Below are 23797 nucleotides of genomic sequence, written 5' to 3' on the forward strand. Positions count from 1 at the left end.
TTAACTTTTCTTAATTTTTATTTATATTTTTTGAATCCATTTTATTTCAGACAGAAAAAAAGAAAAAATAAAACAAAATGTCAAAATACATCAATCTGTTTTGGAATTTTTAGTTTTTTCCCTCTTTTTTGCTTCTTTTTCTCCTTGAAATAAAATGGATTAGAAAAAAACAACCACATCAATCAAGGGGCAACAATGGTATAAACATTGCACACTGTTAATTTTTAGATATTTAGTTGACTCTATATTATTGAATCTATTGTTAATGGTGGTGCTGTACAGTTGCTGAATTTAGTAGAAATTTACTGTATGTTAATACTTGGTTATCTTTTTGTCTATGTTGCAGACCTCTGCTAAGAGGGCTTTGTAGTAGCTTTTATTGGTTAAGGTATATCAATATCCAATTTCTCTGCCTTTATTACTCCTGATGATTTCTTTTGCTATTACCAGTGGTGACAGAGTTGTTGCTATTATATCCACCAGAGGGAAACAGACAGGAAATATGAGTCTGTTAGAATTATTTTTATTGCTGGAATAAAGAGCTAGCAATGAGGGATTTGAAAGAATATTAGTGGGAGAGGAAAAAGGGACGCAAAGATAGGGAAGTATATTAGGAGAAACCTAGTAATTGTGTGCTTCCTATGGCAGCACATATACTAAAATATTATAGTAACTGGTTTTTACTACCATATATGCCAATAACTAATTTGTCACTGTGTTATCAATGTTCCTGCAGTTTGTTTCTAGAGAACTAGGTGCTGAGCCAAATACATTGCTTCCTCTCTTCCTCAAAATGAGAGAGGTGGTAGGATCTTGAGACAGAGAAAAAGGCCATGCCCAGAGCAACTAGAAGGTGGGCTCAGCAGGCCATCCAGATTGCCAAGCCTCCTCACTCATCTGCAAGCAACTAACCAAATCATAGGCGTAGAGGATGGCTCAGAGACCTGAATGAATAGGTCACTTTGATTTTGTGTTCTTACAACTGTGTGTGGTTTTGCCCCTGTCTCTTCCTTTTTTTCTTATCCCTTTGTCTTCTCTTCGGTGCCTCCTTTCATCTGGCAAATATATGAGGTGTCTATTTCTATGCAAAGGGAAGAAAGAACCAGTGCTTTAACTTAAATAGTACCTTTCATGACAGAGGGAGTAACCTTCCCAAAACTGCACAGATGAGCCAAACATCTAATTACTAATACAGTAACTGTTCTGATACCCTCACAGCTTTCCCATTCTCCTAATATACTTCCCTATCTTTGCATCCCTTTTTCCTCTCCCACTAATATTCTTTCAAATCCCTCATTGCTAGCTCTTTATTCCAGCAATAAAAATAATTCTAACAGACTCATATTTCCTGACTGTTTCCCCTCTAGTGGTATTCCTCTTCTCTTATTCTCTTCTTACTGATTATTTTCTTTTTCTCTTTCTCCTTCTATCTATCCTCCCTCCACATCACAGAAACCTATTAACAGCAGTATAGTACAGTCTGTATGGGGCACCGATAAAAGGATAAAATGGCTAGTAATGTTTTAATGTATACAATTAATATATAACTAGACCTGCACATAATGATATAACCAGTCTGGATTGTCTCCTTGCAACATAGCAACCAGGTCTGATCCTATTAAACTGAGTAAGTTGAAGAGGTAAATACCAAAATGCAAAACCAAGATCGTATCACTGAAAAGCAGACACTAACTAAAGAAATCTCTCTACAAGCAAAAAGTCCACTCTACTGAATACTGAACCTTCAACACACACACACACACATACACACACACAAAGAAAGAAAGAAAAGACAACGAATTCCTGAATCAAAAGATAAGAGTGACTGGCAGACTGGATCAAAAAACAAAACCCAAAAGTATCCTCCACACAAGAAACATAGTAAATCCAAAATGAACTTCACAGATTAAAATCAAAGAATGGATGGGCTGGGAATTTAGCTCAGTGGCTTAAGTGCCTTCCTGGCAAGCACAAGGTCATGAGTTCGATCCCCAGTACCGTACCAAAAAAAAAAAAAAAAAAAAAAAAAAAAAAAAAAAAAAAAAAAATCAAAGAATAAAACCAATGTTCCATTCAGCAGGATCCTAAATCAAGTAGAAACAGCTATCCTACTTTTAGATAAAGTGGACTTCAAAACTAATCAGAAGACGCAAAGAAGGTTACCACATATTGGTTAAGGGAACAATTCAACAGAAGAGGTAACAACTGTCAATATATATGCACCTGGCACACTCAAATTCATAAAACAGACACTACTGGACATGAAAATATCAGATAAACAGCAATACAATTATAATGGTGATCCTCAATACCCCACTATCACAAACAGATCTACTAGGCAAAACCACACCTTCAAACAAATAGACTTAATAGAATCTACAGAGTATTCTGCCTAGCAACAGAATACACACTTGTCTCAGTAGCACACAGAACTATCTCCAAAACAGACTATATACTAGTCCATAAAACATGCTTAAATAAATACAAAAGAACTAAAATTTTGTCATGTATGTGGTCTGTTTATAGCATAAACAAACATAAAATCAGTGGCAACACAGAAATTATACGAAAATGGGAATTAAACAATATACTCTTGCATAATCAATGAGTCACAAAAGAAATCAAAGAAGAAATTAAGTTTCTAGAATCAAACACTAACACCAGTACCACATACTATACAGACACAGTAAAAGCAGTCCTAAGAGGGAAGTTTATAGCTGTAAATATCCACATCAGAAAAACAGTGAACTCAAATAAAACAACTTAATGATGCACTTACAGGTCCTAGAAAAATGAATCCAAATCTAAAGCTAGTACAATGAAGGAAATTATATAATGATTAAAGCAGAAATTAATGAAATTGAGACAAAAAAATTACAGAGATTAAATCAAAAAGGTAATTCAAAGAACAAATAGATAAATCCTTACCCAAATTTAGCGAAACAACAAAGAAAACAGTCAAATCAATGCAATCAGAAATAGAAACAGCGCATGCTAAAAAAGATGGCATATGCCTACAATCCTAGCTACTTACGAGTTTGAGGCAGAAGGATCACTAAATTGGAGGCCAACCTGGGCAACTAACACACAAACAAAAAATGTAAAGGGCTGGTAGATCAATAGTAGGACATCCATGCATTTGATCCAAAGTGTTGCAAAAATGAAAAGAAAAAAAGACAATTCTTTAACAAAATAAACAGAATGAAAGTCTGAACAAACTAATTTCCAAATAAGAGAGCAAAAAGGGAAGAGGGGTATAAGGAGGGTAATGGGACATAGGTATAATCAAAAGTATATGCATGTGTGAAAATGCCACAATGAAATCCAGTATTTTGTAAAATTAATATGAACTAAAATATCAATCAAGAAAGTAAAAGAAGAATTACAGATTTATCATAAATGGCCAGGCATGGTGGTGCACACCTATAACCCCAGCACTTCTGAAGGTGAGGCAAGATGCTATGAGTTCAAGGCCAGCCTGAGCTACATAGGAAGTTCAGGATGAACCTGAATAACATTGCAAGACCCTGTCTCCAAAAAGAAAAGGAAAAAAAAGTTTTATTATGAATGAGTTCACAACAGAGTTTTATCTTACCTTTAAGGAAAACATTAATATCTTATTACAGTCTACTAAGATAACACCTTCAATAGGGTCTTTCAAACTATCAGATGCCAAAATTTGCCTTCATGATATGAAACTAAAGTGTTATTTATGCTTCCTGTCAATGAAAAATACGTGACAGCTGAAGAATATATCTGAAACAACATTATTCTACCACAAATTCAGGTACTAAAATATCTCACCAAGTTAGGATACAAAAGACAGTACTAACCACCATTTTTACCAAAGCACATATTCCTATGTACCTTAAAGTCAAATGAAACAAGGATGGAAAGCCAGGTATAGTGGTGCGTGCCTATAATCCCAGCACTCAAGAGGCTGAGGCAGAAGGATGGATGCTTACTTACGCTATCTAGTGAGTTCAAGCCCAGCCTGAACTACACAGTGAGACCCTGCCTCACAAAAACAAACCAAGATGGCAAAACACACATTTTCTGTTATTAATTTAAAATATTTGCCACCAACCTACAAATTACACAAAAAAACGTTCATACCAACAAACTGACACACAGTTTTCTTCAAAAATGAAGTAAAAGGATAAGTTTTCACATGACAAAACCACTAAGTTATTTCAGGTTTTAAGAACATTAGGTTACTTACAACTGCAAACTCATCTCTGTCAAGCATTCCATCATGGTCAATATCACTCAATTCCCAAACCTTAAAAAGAGAAGTGAGACAGATTAATGTTATTTCATTTCATGTGCTACTTGGGGGCAAGGAGAAAAAATATACTGGTGAGATATAAAAATAAAAATAAGTATCTGGTCATAAAATGAAAGGAATTTGGACTTTATCTTAACTGGGAAGCTACTGAAAGTTTAATTTTAACAAAATGACAAAATTATAGGTTAGAAATATCATACCACAGAGAAAAAGTTAGACATGATACTAGAAAACTGTCTTTTAAATTAGTATTTATTGAGCAACTAATCTATATTACAGTGATCCAACAGAAGTAGTATTAGTACTAACAGTAATGTAATTATCATTAGCATCCAAGGAGCATGTAATAAGCACTGTATTAAGTACATTATATAGATTATCACATTCAACCATTACAACTCTATAAACTAGAAACTGTGCCTGATTTAAAATGTAGGAAAATTGAGACACAGTTTTCTAATGGTTTGCCCCAAGTCATGCGGCTAAGAGTAGTGCAGCCAGGATTTAACTCCATGTGCTCTGATTCAGCAGGGAATTAAAAGGTTGGTAGCTGACAGAAAATAGGTAAGATCCGAAATAGGAAGAGAGAGTAGAGAGGAACCACTCTGAAAACAATACAAGAGTGGCAGATAGAAGAGAGACAACTAGTTGAAGTTAGTAATTATGAATTTTTTTTTTTTTTTTTTTTTTTTTTTTTTTGGTATCAGGGATCAAACTCACCACTACACACTTGCAAAGCAGGCGTTTATGCAGCTGAGCTAAATCCCCAGCCCAGAAATCATGAATTTAAGATGACATCATTTTTTACAAGGCTTTCTCAGTTTCTATGTAATCAAGGAGAAAGCAGTTAATCAAATTCACGCAAATTTTGTTTTCAGAAGGCTGGGGAATGGCTTCATGGTAGAGCTATATTATTTCACGCATAAGGCTCTGGATTCAACATACAGCATCATCACCACCAAAAGAGAAAAAGGTTAAAAATGAATTTTTATTAAAATAAAAGCTGCCTTAGTGAAATTAAAGAATAAAAATCTTGCTAGCAAGTAAGGGGAAAAGATCTAAAAAGATGAAAAATTTAAATTAGAGAACAAAATTTATTATTTAATCAAGCAAAAGAGATGGAAGAACAATGTGCCAAAGGGAACTAATGATGAAGATACAGAAATAAAAACAAAAAAACTTGAAGTTGGGGGAGGACCAAAGTAATTTCAACAGCAAAGGGAAGGGCTGAGGATATGGCTCAGTGGTAGAGTGCCTGCCTCAATATGCAAGGCTCTGGGTTCAATGCCCAGAATTTCCTCTCTCCCAAAAAAGACAGAGAAAACAGTTTAATTTTATAAAATTAAAAATTATATAGATAGGTAATGGTAATGACTGTATAGCCATTGAATGTGACTAACACAAGTGAACAATACATTTTTTAAAAAGACAAGAAAAGTAAACAAGTCTAAGATTTAAAGGTCTTAGTTTAGCTGAAGAATTAAGACTTTCAAGCATATAAGAAAAAGACCCAGGAACACAGGAAGTTCAACTTAGCAGAATTTATGATTTCAGAAATGAGATTTAACTTTACAGCAAAAACCTATGATGTATGTAGTAAGGGAGCAGAGATAAAATTCTATTGGTCTCTAAAAGTTATTAAGCAATTAGACTGAGCATGGTGGCCCATGCCTATAATCTTAGCACTTGTGAAGCTGAGGCAGGAGGACTGTTGAGAGTAAAGGCCAACCTGTGCTACAAAGTGAGTTGAAGGCCAACCTGAAATACATATGAAGATCATGTGTCTCACACACACACACACACACACACAATATCAAGCAATTGAGAGGGCAAAGCATAAAACGCAAAGAAGTAAGAACCTGCACGGGGAACTCATACATATAACCAATTTCAATCATTCATAATGAATAGGGACTAACCAAAAATAGAAATAAACAATAATTTTATATACTAAGAAGATAATAAACTATAAAATAACAGTTTTAAAACAAGATCTATATATTTTACAGTGAGCTATACAAGTGTCCCTAGTAGATACAAAACTAAAATACATAAAAATTACATTAAAAGCTTAGTAGCTTACCCGTCCAAGGATTTCCACAGGTAACTTAGAGTTGAGCAAAACTGGTTTCACTTGATCACCAGACAAAAATCCATTCACTGGACTTAAGCTATCAAAAATTGCATCATATTTGGCCTTATCTTCAGGCTACAATATAAAAAATTTAAAAGACAATTTTAATAATGGCAAAAATGATTTAACTGAGATTTCAAAGTCAAATCCTCAAAGACTAGAAAACATGCAAACTAACATTCAAAATACATTTCATTTTAAACAAAATAAGAGCAAATAATAATTTTGAAGTGGCTCTACTTATGAGTCTAGTGTCCCTATTTCTTTTGTACCTAGAATACTGTTTTTCCACAGTTAGGCTAGAATCAAAAAATTTCAGATAGAAGTACTTTGAAGAACATTTAACTACCTCTCTCTTACACTGACAACAAAAAGTATCTTCTTTAAGACAGTTCAGTAACATTCTATGACTTTCTCAACCTGTTAGTAGGTACATTTCAAATTCAAACAAATACATTTTTAAAAATTAACAATGTTCCAAAAATAAACATCAAGATTTCCACAATTTTCTAAAAACACAATTTGTTTTTCTTGTCAAAACAAGAACCTCCAAAAATCCTGAGTTTTCCGCATAACATGAAAAACTACTATTCTTTATTTGTCCAAGCAGATCCAAATTCCTAGAATAACTAACAATCTAAAGATTGGCAAAGATTTCCCTAACTGGCCAGGTTCAGTGACACACACCTTTAAATCTCAGCAAACCAGATGCTGAGGCAGGAGGATAGCAGTGAATTTGAAGCCAGCCTGGGCTACATAATGAGTTCAAGGTCAGGCTGAACTACACAATGAGACTCTGTCTTCAAAGCAAACAAACAAACAAAAACTATGCTAGAGTAGATTACAATATATCTCAGAAGTAGGAGGAGAGATATATATGTGGGTAGGAAGCAAAGTAGGGTAAAAAATGAGTCATTACAAAAGCTTACTTACTTTTACAGCCCATGGGAGCTCAGCTGCAGAAGTTCCACTGCTTAGCAAAGGACTACTGGTATCATGCTAAAAATAAATAAAAAATAAATTGCTGAAATTCTTATATTAATAAACAATAAAGAAAAGATGGTCTCTAGACTTAAATACAAAATGCAGAATCTCCATGTATTCAGAACATCATTTTATATTAACTAGACCTTTATCTATTTTACACTGAAACAAAAACATTTTTCACGTGGCCATGTAAATCACTGTAAGCACTAAAATGTCATTAATACATAAGAAATCTTACTACAACTGAGATAAAGACAAATTAACAAAAATGTTGATATTGTGTGTGTGTTTGTGTGCGTGTTTTTTTGTTTGTCTCACTACACAGGCTGTCCTTGAACTTGCTACATAGCCCAGGCTGATATCAAACCTGGGATCTTCTTGCCTCAGCCTTCTGAATACTGAGATTATGGGTATTACCCACCACACTCAGTATAACAAAAACATGAGAATCTTATTAGCTGATGATTTTTTCCCAGTGTTATTTAAGCAAAGCAGACTGGGAAAACAACTCAAATTATAAGTTACAAGTATATGATGCCTATTAAGTATGCTTAAATTATAACATTTATCTGATTAAAGAGATGAACATATTTGAAAAATATTTTAATAAATATGTAGCCCAGTGGTAGAGCACTTATCTAGTATGTGCAAGACCCTAGGTTGGACCAACAGTACAATAAATAAACAAATATACAAGACAATAAAATCAAAAGTCACTGAATTTCTGAGAAAGAGTCGGGAAGCCAGGTATGGTGGTGCATGCCTGTAATACCAGCACTTGGGAGGCTGAGGCAGGAGGATTGTTTTGAGTTTGAGACCAGCCTGAGTCAAAAAGTAAGCTCAAGCTCAGTCTAAACTATAAAGTGAGATCCTGTCTCAAAAAAAAAAAAAAAGGGAAGGTGGACCACCCCTATGAGATACAAACATTTACTAACGATTAAAACAATGTAGTTCCAGTGCAGGGATACCCAGAAAGAAACCAAAAATAGACATGGGCTGTCATTAAACAGTCACATAAAAGTAATACAAATAAATCATAAGTGTAAAAAAGGCTATTCAACATTACTCCATAAAATCAAAGGAACAAATCATAATCAAATACCAGCTGTTAACACACTGACAAGGATCTAAAAGTTTGACAATAGAATGCTACCAAAAATGAGAAGAAATAGGTATTTCAACTGATCATTGGGAGAAATGTGAACCAGGACATCACAAGGGAAGGCAAGTTGACACTATATTTGCAAATTAAAAAGAGAAAAAAATGTTGAAACAGCAACTCTACTTCTGGGGAAGTACACAATACATACAAATATATTCTTTCATATGCAAAACATATATATAGGCTATTATGCATTAAAGTTTTGTTTTGGTATCAGGAATCAAACTCACAACCTCATGCTTGCCAGGCAGGTGCTGTGCTGCTGAGCTGTATCACGAGCCCTTGTTTTGTTTTTGGCTTTGGTTTTTTGAGACAAGGTTTCACTGTGTAGCCTAGGCTGGCCTCAAAGTCACAACAATCTTCTGCCTCAGCCTCCTGAGTACTGAGATTACAGGCATACGCCACCATACCAGCTCTATTACAGCATTTTTGTAATAAAAATTTACAAGCAATCAAGATTATCAACAGAATTTAAATAAGAACAAATATAAACAAAGAAATATTATGCATTAAAAAATAAGAGGAAGGTTTTATGACCTGGTATGTAAAGATGTCTGAACTACACTACTTTAGTTTTTGGGGGGTTTTTTGGTTTGGTTTTTTTGGAGACAGCTTGGGCTGACCTCAACTCATGTAGCTCAGACTGGCCTCAAATTCACCTACCCGGCTTCTCAAGTGCCAGGATTATAGAAGTCCACCACCATGCTCAGCTTACTACATTATTTTAAAGTGGTATAAAATTTGTGTACAGTATGCTACAATTAACGCAAAATGAGGAAAACATTTCTTAATATGCACATATAATAACTCTGAAGGATACACAATAAGCTAATAACAAGATTAAAAACTAAGAAAACCATGCAGCTGAGTCACAGAGGTTAAAGGGAAAAATTTTTTAAAAGCATTAATTTTAGCCAGGGATTTAGCTCAGTGGCATAAGTGCCTGCCTGGCAAGCCTGAGGTGATGAGTTCAATCCCCAGTACAAAAACAAAAACAAAACATTAATTTTAATTTCAAATTATGTGGTATCATTTTCAAAATATTATATACAGTTCGCATTTAAAAGCATTTCTTACAAATCTTGGTGGAGGAACAGTCAGGTTCAAGCTACTCAGTGAAACCTCCAGTCCATTCTGGGCACATGCCACGAGACGCAAAGCAACAAAAAATTCCTGAGAAAGAAAAGTATGAATGTTAAAAGCTTCCTCTACCCACTTCCTTTCCTATCACACATAATCTGAAATTATAAAAGTAACCCAGAATTACTAAGGGTTTTTATGTAACAACAAATACAAGAGTACATTTGCTTCAAAAACACTTGTTTTAAAATTGAGTGTGGGCGCAAAAACAGACATGTGACTCAATGAGACAGGACACAGGGTACAAATATATTTGGCATTCTGATCTTGAACACGGGCCAAAACATGCTGGAAGAAAGATAGCCTCTTTAACAAATGGGGTTGGGAAAACTGACTTATCACATACACATTAAATCTAGACCTATCTTTCTTACTATGATAAACTAAAATCAAAATAGATCAAAGACCTGAATATTAAAACAGAACAATTTGCTGAACAATAATATAGGTAAAACTTTTCAAGTTCTCAGCATAGGCAAAGACCTTTTAACAGAAGCCTAATTCTGTAACAAATAACATTAAGAAACAAATGGAATCAGATCAAATTAAAAGGCTTCTGCACAGCAAAGGAAACAATTAACAGTGAAAAGACAACCTACAAAATAAGAAAAAATCTTAGCTATTCCTTGGAGAGCAGACTAATAACTAGAATATACAAAGAACTCAAAAAGTTAGATCACCCCAAATAAAGGACTAAATAAAAAACAAGCAACTTAGCCAGGTGTGGTAGCACATGCCTATAACCCTAGCACTCAAGGAGACTGAGGCAGGAGGATCATCATGAGTGAAGTCAGTCCGTACTACATAGTAAGTTCAAAGACAACCTGAACTGAGCTAGGGATGTGGCTCAGCAGCACAAATGCCTGCCTGGTAAGCACAAGGTCCTGAGTTTGATTCCCAGTACAAAAAAACAAAACAAAACAAAAACAAACTCTACATAGTGAAATCTTACCTCAAAAAAACAAAAACAGTATATGTGTGTATACACATAGATAAAAAATAATCAACTGAGTAGATACTTCTCAAAAGAAGTACCAGTAAATAAATGACCAATAACTACATGAAGAGGTTCAACATCCCTGACCATTAGAGAAATACAAACTAAAATGACACTGAGATTCCTCCTTACCCCTGCAAGAATGGTTATCATCAAAAAATGAAAAAATAAAAAATGCTGGCAAGACTACAGGGGAAAAGGAACCTTCCGAGATTGTTGATGGGAATTTAAAGTAGTACAACCACTATGGAAATCTATATAGAGAGTCTTCAAAATCTAAAAACAGAAATTCCATTCAGCCTCTCATTCCCCTCTTCTAGGTATCGTCCCGAAAGAGTTAAAGACATCATATTATAGTGATGGATGCATACCTGTGTGTATAGCAGCACAATTCATAATAGCTCAATCTTGGCAGACTGTGTCCAACAGATGAATGAATAAAGATAATGTGGTATTTATATACAATGGACCACAGAACCTAAGTGACCATACAAACTTAAGTTTCCCTACATCTCCAATGCACTGAACTGCCTCTCCTACCCATAGGTTCCAACGAGGACTACAATCCAGCCCTGAAATCTGAATTTGGAAACTAGATATTCTGTCATCTAATTTTCCCCTTTTCTAGATTTGACCATGTTTTAGCCACACCTTTAAGAAGAAGTTAGCTTTTAGTAACAGTGGGAAGCAAAAGTATCAAGATTTAGCAGAATCTAAACCCTGTAAAAGTTACAGATGATTATTCAAAGTGGCCTTACAACAGCCATGTATTTCTGGTCTACAGTTGACTTCTGATCATAATTTTTTTGGGAGGATGGGGTAATTATGTCAGAGGTAAGAGCTAGAGCAGGATAGTCAATTTTTTTTTTTTTTGGTCCTTTTTGTTTTTATCGGTACCAGGGATCGAACTCACGACTGCCTGCTTGCAAGGCAGGCGCTTATGCTGCTGAGCTAAATCCCCAGCCCCAGGATAGTCAAATTTAATCAGTCAAGAGACTTCTTTTAAACGTACCATGCAATATCTAACACTTAGAAATAAAAATCAACATTTACTCAAAATATTCTAAATGCAATAAACTTAATAAGGTAAACAAAGCGAAGTCTCCCTGTAGGACAGAAAAAACTCAGGAGAACAATGTCAGCAAACACCAATATTTAGAGATTAGACATTTTAATGCTTAGTTGTTGGAAAAATTTTTGGTGTTATGATATTTACTCTTACAAAACCCTAATGTTAATTAAAAACTAATTCTTATCTTAAAATAAAAAGCTGATTTTTAAATTTCAAATCATTCAAAAAGCTTTTGCCAATAAAATCTGTGAGTCTTACTTGTTTATTCAAGATGCCTTTGCCATCTGTATCAGCTAAATCCCAAATCTGAAAATTAGAGGGGGGAAAAAAAGAGAAGCCATATTTTTAACAGACATCATCTTAAAGATTAATTAAATTAAATTCCTGTACTTTGCAGCCTCATGTTTTCTGGTAATCAGATTAAGAATAATGAAATCAAAAATGAAAGGAACCCTTAAAAATCATTTGGTGCAACCCTCCACAAAGATACTAAGCCCTATGAGGGTAAAAGGGACTTGGCTCAAGAATACAACTGAAACGCAAGTTTCAACTTCCAGTCAAGTATCTTTTTCAGAAACCTAGGCCATAACTCTAAATCAATTGTCTTTCTGCTAAGTTATCCTTGATTTTAGATCCTTATTAAGATGATATTTTTCCTATGGGCAAGTTGAGAGGTTAATGTTTATTTGTGAATAATTAAATTATTAATAAAGATTATTTTCAGGATTTTGACTATATCAATATGATATGTAAAGATTTGAGAGAAGGGGCTTCCCACCTCTTTGTGCTCTTTCCCAAGATTCCCATCCCCTTCTGTATTCATCACGCATTAAACAAAGACAGTTATGCAGAGGAAGTAGGGATAGTGCCAACTCTTTTCAGGTGGCAAGATTCCCAGTCTGTAGCACAACTTCCCACAATAACTAAATACTGTATACTGTACTATTCTTTCCTTGTTTCATCCTCCTCAAAAGTAACTTACTTCTAAAAATCTGAATACCACTTTCCTTTCAAGAGGGGAAATCACTATAATCACAAGTTTCCCCATTCCATTGCTTCTGTAACTCAGTTCTAGTTTCTTGACACTATCTTTCTGAATCTGCATCAACTTCACCCATGGTTCCATACATGCATTATAAGTTAGTTACAATAAATAAATACTACCTTTCCGAGTATTAAGTCTGGAAGCCCTGATTTTTTCAGGAAAGCAGCAGCATCTGAAGCCAATACCCTTCCAGTATTGCCTGTATCAACCTGAAAAATATACAAACTGTAATCTCATAACAAAACACAAACCGAAAATTACCACCATTTATCTGCCTTCTGTATCTGTGATTTGGGAACTCATTTTTTGAAGAAAAGGAACACGAATCCTTTAACTAAAAAGATCAAAGGAGGATGTAAAGAGTGGATAAGGAAAGCACCAACCAGACAACAGTCACAATTGGCAAAGCATTTATCATGGCTACTACACAAATATGAAAACTGAAGCTCAGAGGAGTAAAAGTAAATTAGAACTGGGACATCAATATCTATCTTTTCTTTTCTTTGGGGGGGGTAGGTCTTTATAAGACAAGGTCTCAATATGCAATTCAGGATGGCCTTGAACTCACTTGTAACCCAGATTGGCCTCAAACTTTCTGCAATCCTCCTGCCTCAACTTCCGGAGGGCTGGGATTACAAGCACATGCTACCACATTCAGCCCAATACCTATCTTTTAATTGCAAATTTTTGTGGTTATTAGACTTGTGACAACAGGAGAAGAAGGCAGCATTTCCTGAAGATCTTCTGGCAAATAGGAATAACACCATACATTGTCTCCCTCCTCAGATTCAGATCATCAGTTGCTTTAATATCTACTCTGAGAAATCATAGCACTTAAAAATATCAAAGCATTTTTCTCCTTCATTCCACTGTCTGCCCTGTCACTGAGGCCTCTCTGCCATGCTGCTGGAATCCTGTTATTTTTTTTCTATCTCTCTCTAGAATGTCTTTCAGTATTTTTTGTAAGGTTGGATTGGTGGTCACAAACTTCCACAGTTCCTCCTTGTCTTGGAAACATCTTGTTTCTCCATTAACTTTGAGAGAGAGTTTTGCAGGGTACATCAATCTGGGTTGAAGGTTATTTTCTTTCAAGGCCTGGACTACTTCACTCCAGGCTCTTCTTGATTTGATAGTTTGTGTTGAGAAGTCTGTTGTTATTTTGATGGATTTTCCTTTATAGATAATCTGCTTCTTTTCTCTGACCACTTTTAATATTTTGTTCTTGTGGTGAATTTTTGGGATCTTGATTATTATACGTCTGGGTTTAGATCTGTTTCAGTTGTAGTTGGTTGGAGTTCTGTATGCCTCATTTATCTGGATATCATTTTTTTTCCTATGCTTGGGAAGTTTTCCTTAATTATTTCTGTGAATTTGTAATTCATTTGTGGTTACTCCTGCTTCTTCGCTCACGTTTTTTATTCTTAAGCTACAGATCCTCTTGTCATCTTTTAGTCTTTGAATTGTTACTTTCTGGTTCCTTGTTATTTTTAAGAGGTCTTTTCTTTCATGATCATGTCTACTCATACTAGATTTGAAGGCACAGACAGCTATCCCAAAAATAGCAGGCTATATACTACAGTAAATACCCTTAATTACCTATTAACTTAAACTGAAGCCCTGTATTACTTACATTGTCTTACTATGACTGATCTTATTTGAATCTGGTTTGTTAGATCACTGTTTTGTCTTGACTGATTTTATTCGAATTTAGTATGCTTCATAGTATCAAGTCTACTGTTAAGTAGAGACAATTACTCTGAAGATGACAAGATGTAATAAGATACCCATTCCGGTTTGATTATTAACTGCTTTTGAAGTCCTACAATGTCTCCAATGTTGTTTTTATTAAAATTGCATGTAATGCTATGTTCAACTATATTATGTCTAATGATGTAGACAATTCTATTGAAAATAACAAGAGAAAGCATAGTAACTACTGTAGATTACCTAATATTGTGGTTTTATATGTCTTTTTCGTTTCACGTTTTTCTAGCAATTTGTTTTGTTGTCTTGTTTTGTTCTGTTTTTCTCTATAATACAGAAAGGATAGGTATACATGTAGAGATTCACATGTGTAGAATTTCTAAACAGTTTATGGAAACAGATTATATAATGCATGATGTAATGAACAGATACTCTGAAAAAGAAGACACACTAAGATACCTAGTGCTAATTCTGTAGCATTATGATTTAAATCTAGTAATACTATTATTCACTGTTCAGAGTGATATTAGTCTAGTCTCTTATGTTTAATTTCAGCATACGTAAAGATATGGACAGCTACTTTGAAGAGAATGAGAGACATTATGGCAGCCATTGTTGACTTCCCTAATGTCTGGTCTTGAAGACCTAAAAAGCCTTCATCATCCTGTTCTGATTAGTTTAGTACTATAATGCTCAGTATGTATTCAGTATGTGAAGATGTGGACAACTATTTGGAAGAAAACAAGAGACAATATGATAGACAGTGAAGATCTCCAGTGGACTTGCTTTGAAATCTATGTTTCTTAAAATTGTTTCCTTATGATCTGTTTTATTCTGTTTGTTCATGTTTAATCTTACCCTCTTTAAAATAAAAAAAAATTAAAAAAAAAATACCAAAGCAGTATCAACTCGTCAGGGATGTAGCTCTGTGGCACAGAGGCTGCCTGGCAAACACAAGGTCCTGAGTTCAATTCCCAATACCAAAAAAAAGCAGTATCAACTCTAAAACCAGCATTGATTCAATGACAACTTTAAGAAATAACTTTTTTTTTTTTTTTTTTTCCTTTTTATCGGTACCGGAGATCGAACTCGTGACTGTCTGCTTGCAAGGCAGGCACTTATGCCGCTGAGCTAAATCCCCAGCCCAAGAAATAACTTTAAATTCTTAATTCCTAAACCAAAATTAAAGGAAATACATCATTTTTACTAATGGAGACTTTCCATTTAGATGGGTAAAGGTCACCAAGAACAGAAAAATACTTTCCAAATTATGACTCATTTTTGTAAAGACTTTCTAAAGTTCTGTTTGTAAATAATGAAAAGTGGCCAGGGGAGGTTGCACATCTATAATCCCAGCAATCAGGAGGCTGAGACAGGGAAACTGCTCTTGAATTTGAGATCTGCCAAAAAAGCACAGTGAGTTCAAGGTCAGCCTGAACTACAGAGCAGATTCTTCTCAAAAGCAAAACCAAAAAGTGTATGCTTAAGTCACGGAAACACAACATTCTATTAGGGTATTTGTGAAACAGGTGTATTCCCTATTTAAATGACCAAGTGTACTATATACATATCAAGCTAGCAAAGAAGAAAAAAAATTTTTTTTCAGATATGAAGAAACCCTCTCATCTTAGTAGGCTCTGATTTTGTGATCTGAATGAAACAGGTTTCAGTGGTATCTGATTCTCGCTGGCCCATCAAAATCCAAAAACAAATACTTTTACTTAATGCCTTTACTTTTTAATGGCAATGTAGTTATTACAAAGCTTTGATAGCAATTTATTTTGCTTTTTAAAGGATACAATTAAATAAATCAATTGTATAAAGCAAGGCCATATTTGGCTATTTAGACAAAACAAGCTAGTTATTTGGTTTTCAAGCTAGTATTAATGATTTTATGTGAAGCCATTATCAACAAATCCCTCTTCAAAAAAGTAGCACTGTATCTGGTTTATAGGGGCCCAGCATTACAGGAGTAAGCAAAGTCACTTAGCACCAAGTTAGGAACCTTACTTATCTAGGAAAATTTAAGAGGAGATAATGTCTGATTTGTATGTATGGCTGATAGAAATATCACAGAAAGAACGTTTAAAGTTTAGGTCCTAGCTTCAGGATAAAGGAATTAAAGAAGCTTTAAAAATGTACAATCAAGCTGGTATAGTAATGTGCACATTTAATCCCAGCTATTTGTGAAGAGGATCTAGGCCAGTCTGAACAACAAAGCAAGACCCTAACTCTTAAAATATAAATATAAAATAAAAATTTAAAATACAGTTAAGAGTCTAAAATATTTTCAGGCATAAATAATTTTGTGGCCTTGGACATTGCTAAATAGTGTATAGTTCTAAATTTCTAAGTCAAGACCAACGAAGCCTATGATGGTTAATTAATATTTCCTATGTAAACAGTTAAGCCAAATATGAGATCAGTTGCTTCTGTGATCATGATCACAAGGTAAGGAGGCTTTTCAGAAAAATGATCTAATATTTGGAAACAGGGGAATGAGATTGTGCATCCTACCCTAAGGAGATTATCTGATCTCCAGAATAAACCCTTGATTACCTTTGTACTGAAAAGACTATTTTGTACTCCAAGGGATGCTTAGTAAATTTACAAAAACTATTAGAAATACAAATGATCCTTGTCCATACCAATGTGAATGAATTTTGTCTGATGGAATATGAACCTCTGTAACCCACATGTTCTTTTTTATACTTGGCTGATTCCTGCAATAATTAGTGAGTTAAATAAAAATCCTTGATCCTTTTTTTCTATGCAAGTACGTGGTTCTAGGGATCAAACCCAGGGCTTTGTATACCCTGAATATGCTCTACTACTTAGCTTCTCCCTCAGCTCCCATATTCACTTTAGATTTATATGAGAGCCATGGTTTTCAATTTACAAAAATTATACTTTCAGAAAGTCTTAAAAATGAAATAAAATTTTAGGAGAAAAAAACTGAAACCAAGACCATTTCTATTTGGTTTATAATTCTGGTATTTGTATCTGAATGAATATATAGATTTCTAACATAAAGGAAACTTTATTGCTCTGGAAGCTTGTCAAAAGCATTGAGTATTCAAAGTTGGAAGCTAAAAACAAGAAGCTAAAAGCAAGATATATTAAATTTATCCAACTAGATGGTATTCTACAAATACGCAACACACGGTTGGCCCCTTATTTTATATTCAAGTTAGGAAAATAATGAAACAAAACTCTTACCTGTCTATAGTACTTTTCATATACTGGATTCCCACTTGATAACTAAAATAAACAAATAATGGTTATATTTTATTCAGTAACATCTAATACTATATTGTGACAATCCAAAGATATTTGAGACACAAAGATGAATAATAAAATATGCTTGATTTCAAGAAGTTTGGTTGTATTACTCTGAGGGACAAGGAGAATGAATAAAGATAGTCACAGAGATTACAAAGCATCAAGTAGACAAAAAATAAAAATCTTAACTCATCATAATGCTTTCTCATGCAAATTTACTTTCTCTCATCTAATATGTAACAAATTAGGGATGAAATGCTTCAGTTAAAGCCAGGTTAGAGCCCCAACATCTCAATCTCTCATCCTCCTCTCAAGTGCTAAAAGCACCTTTGAATGCAGTCTAAAACAACTGCAATAAATAATTAAATGAGGGATTAAAGACACAGTTTAGTTGTATGGCACTAGCCTAACATGCACCAAGCTGTAGGGTCAACCCACAAAACTATAAAAAATAAGTCTATATAGGTAAAAATTAAATGAATAAACTACCAAAACATGATACTGATGTCATATGAGCTGCTTGCACACAGGCATAGTGCCATTCAACTCACAACACAGTCCACAGGGTTCTGTCATCAGCTGACAAAAACATCCCAGTTGAAAGGCAGCTTAAAGTATCTGATGAAGGTGCAACTGTGCCTTTACATGAATGTTTAAGAATGTTTCAGACCAGGATGGGAATTTAGGAAGGTTTCATAGACGACAGCAGAACAGAAATTTAAGGTATGGAGGAGATAGGGTGAGGGTAATTCTATAGAGATAATAGCATGTACAAAGGCAAGCAATTGACAAAAAGTTCAGTTAGGTCTATAAATAATAGCAAAAAGTTCTTATAGGACATAGGATTGGGACATTCTGTAAATAATAATTTATAAAGAGCCTTATTTTCCATGCTAAAAGTAAAGAAAATGAGAACAAAAAGGGGGACAAATTCATGAGTTATTAACTTGATGTTTTATAAAGTGATTATATGTGAACAGTAATAGTAGAAGCAGAATACAGGGACCTATTTAGAAAGCAATGTAATGGTTCAGTTAAAGATCTGGACACAGTGATTAGCAGCAAAGAATGGAATGGTTTGAAGAAAAGTTTTTATAATAGACTTGACAGGACTTACTAAGTCGGTGAGGGAAAAGGGTATAGTTAGAAATACACATATAATTAGAATACGTATCATAGCTATCACAGAATACATTTACATACAGTATGTCAATATATATACTCTGTGTATCTTCTAATTATAAGACTCAGGCTGGCTAGGCATGCAGGTGCACTCCTGTAATCTCAGCATTTGAGAGGCTGAGGCAAGAGGTTCACCTTGAGTTAAAGGCCAGCCTGGGCTAAATAGTGAGTTCAAGGCCAGCCTCAACTATGCAGCTAGAGCGTGTCTCAAAAAGAAAAAAAAATTTTTTCCATTCTCTTTTCCTCCCTTCAAATGTATCACGTATGGGTACAAATTCTCTATGAAAAATATGATCAATGTGTATATCTAAAATGTACCAATAAACTTAATTTTTTAAAAAGCCAATGCCCAGTTTTTAAAAAAAATCTCAAACTGTAATGTGTATGTACAGATACACATACCATGATGCTTCTATTTCCCTGAAAAATCTTAACCAAGACATCTAATCTCAGAGAGGTAAATTGTCCAAGTTTTTAAATAGCAAAGTCAGGACACAAGCTTAGGTCTCTCCCACCTCACATTATACTCCCCTCTGCCCATATGCCCTCATTTCCCCAGCATCTCATCTTTCTCACTTTTTTTTTTTTTTTTTTTTTGATACCAGGGATGGAACTCATGACCTCACACTTGCCAGGCAGATGCTTATGCCATTGAGCTAAATCCCCAGGCCCTTTCTCATTTTTAAAAATGAACTAATACTGCTACACTAAAATACATTAAAGTAAGCAAGATGGGCTCAGAACACTTGTTTCTTTCTTTCTCCCCTCCATATATATATTCAAGATATCAGCTAGTAGTATGTAAGGGCTTCCACCACTTGAACAGGTGATACAATCTGAAAGAGAACTAGTGATGATTCCATCTTTCTTGTCCTGACTCTTTAGACTGGAATCTTAGGTCTCACCCTACAAAAAAAAAGTTACTTTATAAATGCAGCCTAAATACCTCAGTAGCAATTTTTTTTTTTAAAACAAGTCCTTCAAAATTACTTGCATATTGTTCAAAACCGGCTGGAAACCTTCAATCAAAATGTACAAGTTTAATGAATAAAGCTTAAGGTTTTGGAAACTCAGCAAGACCAATATTATTTTTTATTTAAATGAGACATTGAAATGTACACTTCAAAAGCAAAAGAAAAACTAAAAATCAAGTGATGAGCTCTCAACACTGATTTAATTCTGAAATTCTCCAATTATACTTTGTAATGAACTATAAGAGCTATACCTAAAGACTTCCTATTTTAATAGGATCAATTTTTAGTCTGTACTGGAAAGGAATAAAATTATAGAAAATCTAAATTTTGCAACATTTTAATTTGGAAGAACATGAAATAATCATAGATAAAGATAACTTATTTGACAATAAAGACAACTGTGAAAATACTGTAGCTGATTATAATTTTCTATTACAAAATTAAGAATATTCTCGGAAGTTCCATTCAATCCAGCTATTCCCCTCCTGGGTATTTTCCCAGAAAAACTGAAAAGGTCACATCACAGTGATATATGTGCACCCATGTTCATAGCAGCACAATTTGTAATAGCTAAATCTTGGAAACAACCAAGATGCCCATCAACTGCAGACTGGATGAAAAAGATGTGGTATTCTTATACAATGGAATATTACTCAGCTATAAAAAGAATAATCATCAGGCCTTTATAGGTAAATGGAGACAATTTGAGACTATCCTCATTAGTGAAATAAATAAGAATCATATTTATAAATATCGCACTGTATCTTAGTGTAAAAAGTAATAAGAAATTTAGGAGTAATAAAACCCAAAATGTGTAATTGCTATTGTAAAAAAGAGAGGAAAAGAGAGTGCTCTAAAGGATATAACCGCATGTATGTTTAAGTGTGTAGGATTGATAACCATATTACTAAGTTTTTGTTGGATCGTTGAGCAGTCTCGCTGTTTGAATGCCCACCTTGTACACTTTACTTTTGTAATTTGAATAACTATTTCTAAGAGGACAATATGTAATTTATCAACTAGCGATTTCTTACTGATTTTTTAAAAATTATGTATTACTTCTACCCTTTTTCTGTTTTGTTTTGTGTTTTTCTCTTTAAATAAATTTTTTTTTTAAAAAAAGAACATTCTCCATTTAGCAAAATTCTTCCTGGGCCTACTGGGAACAACAGCACAAATACAGAGTAAACTGGCATCAAAAAATACTACTCTACAGAAAGTCAACTATAAAAGTTAATGACTACAAAATACAAAATGCAAATCTGAAATACCTTGCAATTTTATAAAAACCAAAACTAGTAAAATTATATTAGAAAATAATTACATTGTTCAGAAAATTAACAGTGGCCAGATGTGGTAGTCCACACCTATAATCTCAACACTCAGGAAGCTGAGACAGGAGGACTGCTGTGATTTTGAGGCCAGGTTGGGCTACAAAGGAAGTTCAAAGCCAGCCTGAACTGCATAGTGAAACCTTGTCTCAAAACGGAAAAAAAAAAAAGAAAGAAAGAAAGAAAAAAAGAAAATTAGTAGTGACACACCATTAGCTAAGAAACTGCTTTTTAAAAACGTGGTTATTACCAAAAATAATTACATTTGGGTTTCTTAATATTTAATTAGGATCACTATTAAGAATTTTTATATCAGAAAAATGTTTCAGAAAATTTAATTTTTGAAAACAAAATTTGAACAGAACTATTTTATTAATCTATCAATACAATGAAAATTGTATTAATGGTCAAAAATAAGAATATTCAAAAAATACATAGCTGAGCATAATGGTGAATATTCGTGCTATAATAACCTTCTATAAAACTAAGGCAGAAAGATTCCAAGTTTAAGCCCAGCCTAGGCATTTGGTGACTTAATGATATCCTGTCTCAAATTTAAAAAGGGCAAAGGATATAGCTCAGTGTAAAGGCTACTATTTCAGAAAAAATAGAATTTAAAATGTAGTGTTTCTTTCATTCTCAAAAATGTTCCAGTTTGAATAAAAAAATTACACAGTCAAAAAATTACATAGTACCTACTAACAGAAAAAAAGCAAATGAAAGCTTTCCTCCATAATAAAATTACTTTTAACTGAACTTTTACTGGGAGAGGAAATTATACATATTAACAAATTCTGGGTTCAAAATGTATCATATTAATCATCACATTACAGGTCCACTTCTCTTATTATAAGCTACTGGTACTGTTTCTTACTGCAGCACAATCTAGCAAAAGTTAACACAAAAGGAAATTTAACACCAAAGTATATTAGGTAGCAAAAATAAAAAATAAGTCAGTCCCAATCGAAAATTCACCAGATCCTAAAGCCAAGATTGCTTTGGCCAGGCATGGTGGCACAAACCTGGAATCCCAATACTTTGGGAAGCTGAGGCAAAAACATTGTGGTGAGTTCCAGGTCAGTCTGGGATTATATAGTGAGTTCCAGGCTGCCCTAACATACACAATGAGACTCTGTCTCAAAAAAAAAAAAAAAGTTGTGTCAATGTCAGTTTGGGGAGGAGAGAATTATAGGGGGAAGATGCTGGATCATGTGACTTTGAGAATCTTTAACACTCAAACTGAAATTTTAAATGGCTCAGACTTACCGTAAATGGTTACAGAACAATATAGGAAGATAATGGAGACACAACGCTTAAAAGATGTGAATCTTTTTTTCAATTAATCCCAAAGTCACATGACATATAGAATGATTCGTGTATAAATGAATGAAACAGGCATGGGCAGGTTCGATCTTTATGATATACCAGGTTGTTGTTTTTGTTTTGAAACAAGTTCTCACTATATAGCCCAGGCTGGCCTTGAACTAACAGTGACCTTCCTGCCTCAATCTTCTGAGTGCTGGGATTATAGGAATGCACCATCATGCCTGGCAACAGTTCTTCACCTTGATTGTAGCTGCAATAACATGGATCTATACATTATAAAACTGAATAGGTTTAATATTCTTAATCCAAAAATCAGAAACCCCAAACTCCAAAACATTTAATAACATAAGTAGAAAATTCTGTACCTAGCACATTTGATAATAGTCACAATGTAGGCATATTAAAAACAATGCAAAATTACCATTAAACCTTGTTCATAGGGGCTGGGGATTTAGCTCAGCGGCATAAGCGCCTGCCTTGTAAGTAGGCAGTCATGAGTTCGATCCCCGGTACCGATAAAAAGGAAAAAGACAAAAAAAAAAAAAAGAGATTTTATCCCCCAACACCATCAAAGTGGCAATTAAATCTCAATATGCATTTTGCTGGAGATATTTAAACTATGGCATGTTTATAAAACTGATGAAACCTAACTAAGATTTATAAGCTATACCAATTCAACTTCTGTGGATTTGCTTCTGAACTGTAGTTACACAAGATGTTACAATTAGGGATCAGCAGATGAGAGGTACATGCCTTCTCTGAACTACTTTGTAACTTTCAAAACAAGCACTGTGTGAAGACCACTGTTAAGTAGAGAGAAACCAGCAATTTAGATAGAAAAAAATACTGCATAAGCAAATAGATACTGAGCCTTCGTAATAAAAGGGAAAGAAAAGAATAACTTCCTTTAAGTAAGTGATTCATGTTTTTAGTTTTGCTCTCTCAAAATTTAAGAAATAAGCATCAGCCCAGTATTAGTAACCTTTTTTAAAAAGTTGTAATGAGTACCAACTTCCTATAATTTGCCAAAAAATTATTTTTGATACATTAACATGAAACCTCATCCACTAAGAATTCTGCCTTTTAATATTCTATTTTCAAAAGGACTGAAAAACCAGAAGGGGACTAGCCACTACATTTTTCAACTCCTTCTCAACTACACTACATTACTTG

General features: G+C 34.1%; 1 protein-coding gene across 5 annotated transcripts in view; it reads right to left on the bottom strand.

Moving 5' to 3' along the window:
* Positions 1 to 23797, bottom strand: part of Eps15 (epidermal growth factor receptor pathway substrate 15) — a 170439-nt gene that overhangs the window by 108713 nt on the left and 37929 nt on the right. For all 5 annotated transcript variants that reach the window (XM_003463059.5, XM_063236498.1, XM_023562055.2 and 2 more), the window contains exons 2-8: positions 17749 to 17790; positions 12945 to 13034; positions 12039 to 12086; positions 9649 to 9744; positions 7356 to 7421; positions 6372 to 6497; positions 4223 to 4282 (exon numbers count right to left, since the gene is read on the bottom strand). In XM_003463059.5, coding sequence (XP_003463107.2) covers positions 4223 to 4282; positions 6372 to 6497; positions 7356 to 7421; positions 9649 to 9744; positions 12039 to 12086; positions 12945 to 13034; positions 17749 to 17790 — 528 coding nt within the window. The remainder of the gene's footprint in view (positions 1 to 4222; positions 4283 to 6371; positions 6498 to 7355; positions 7422 to 9648; positions 9745 to 12038; positions 12087 to 12944; positions 13035 to 17748; positions 17791 to 23797) is intronic.

The sequence above is a fragment of the Cavia porcellus genome, unplaced genomic scaffold (genome assembly GCF_034190915.1).
Source record: "Cavia porcellus strain 051 isolate PalLab524CR breed Dunkin Hartley unplaced genomic scaffold, mCavPor4.1 scaffold_25, whole genome shotgun sequence".
Lineage (NCBI taxonomy): Eukaryota > Metazoa > Chordata > Mammalia > Rodentia > Caviidae > Cavia > Cavia porcellus.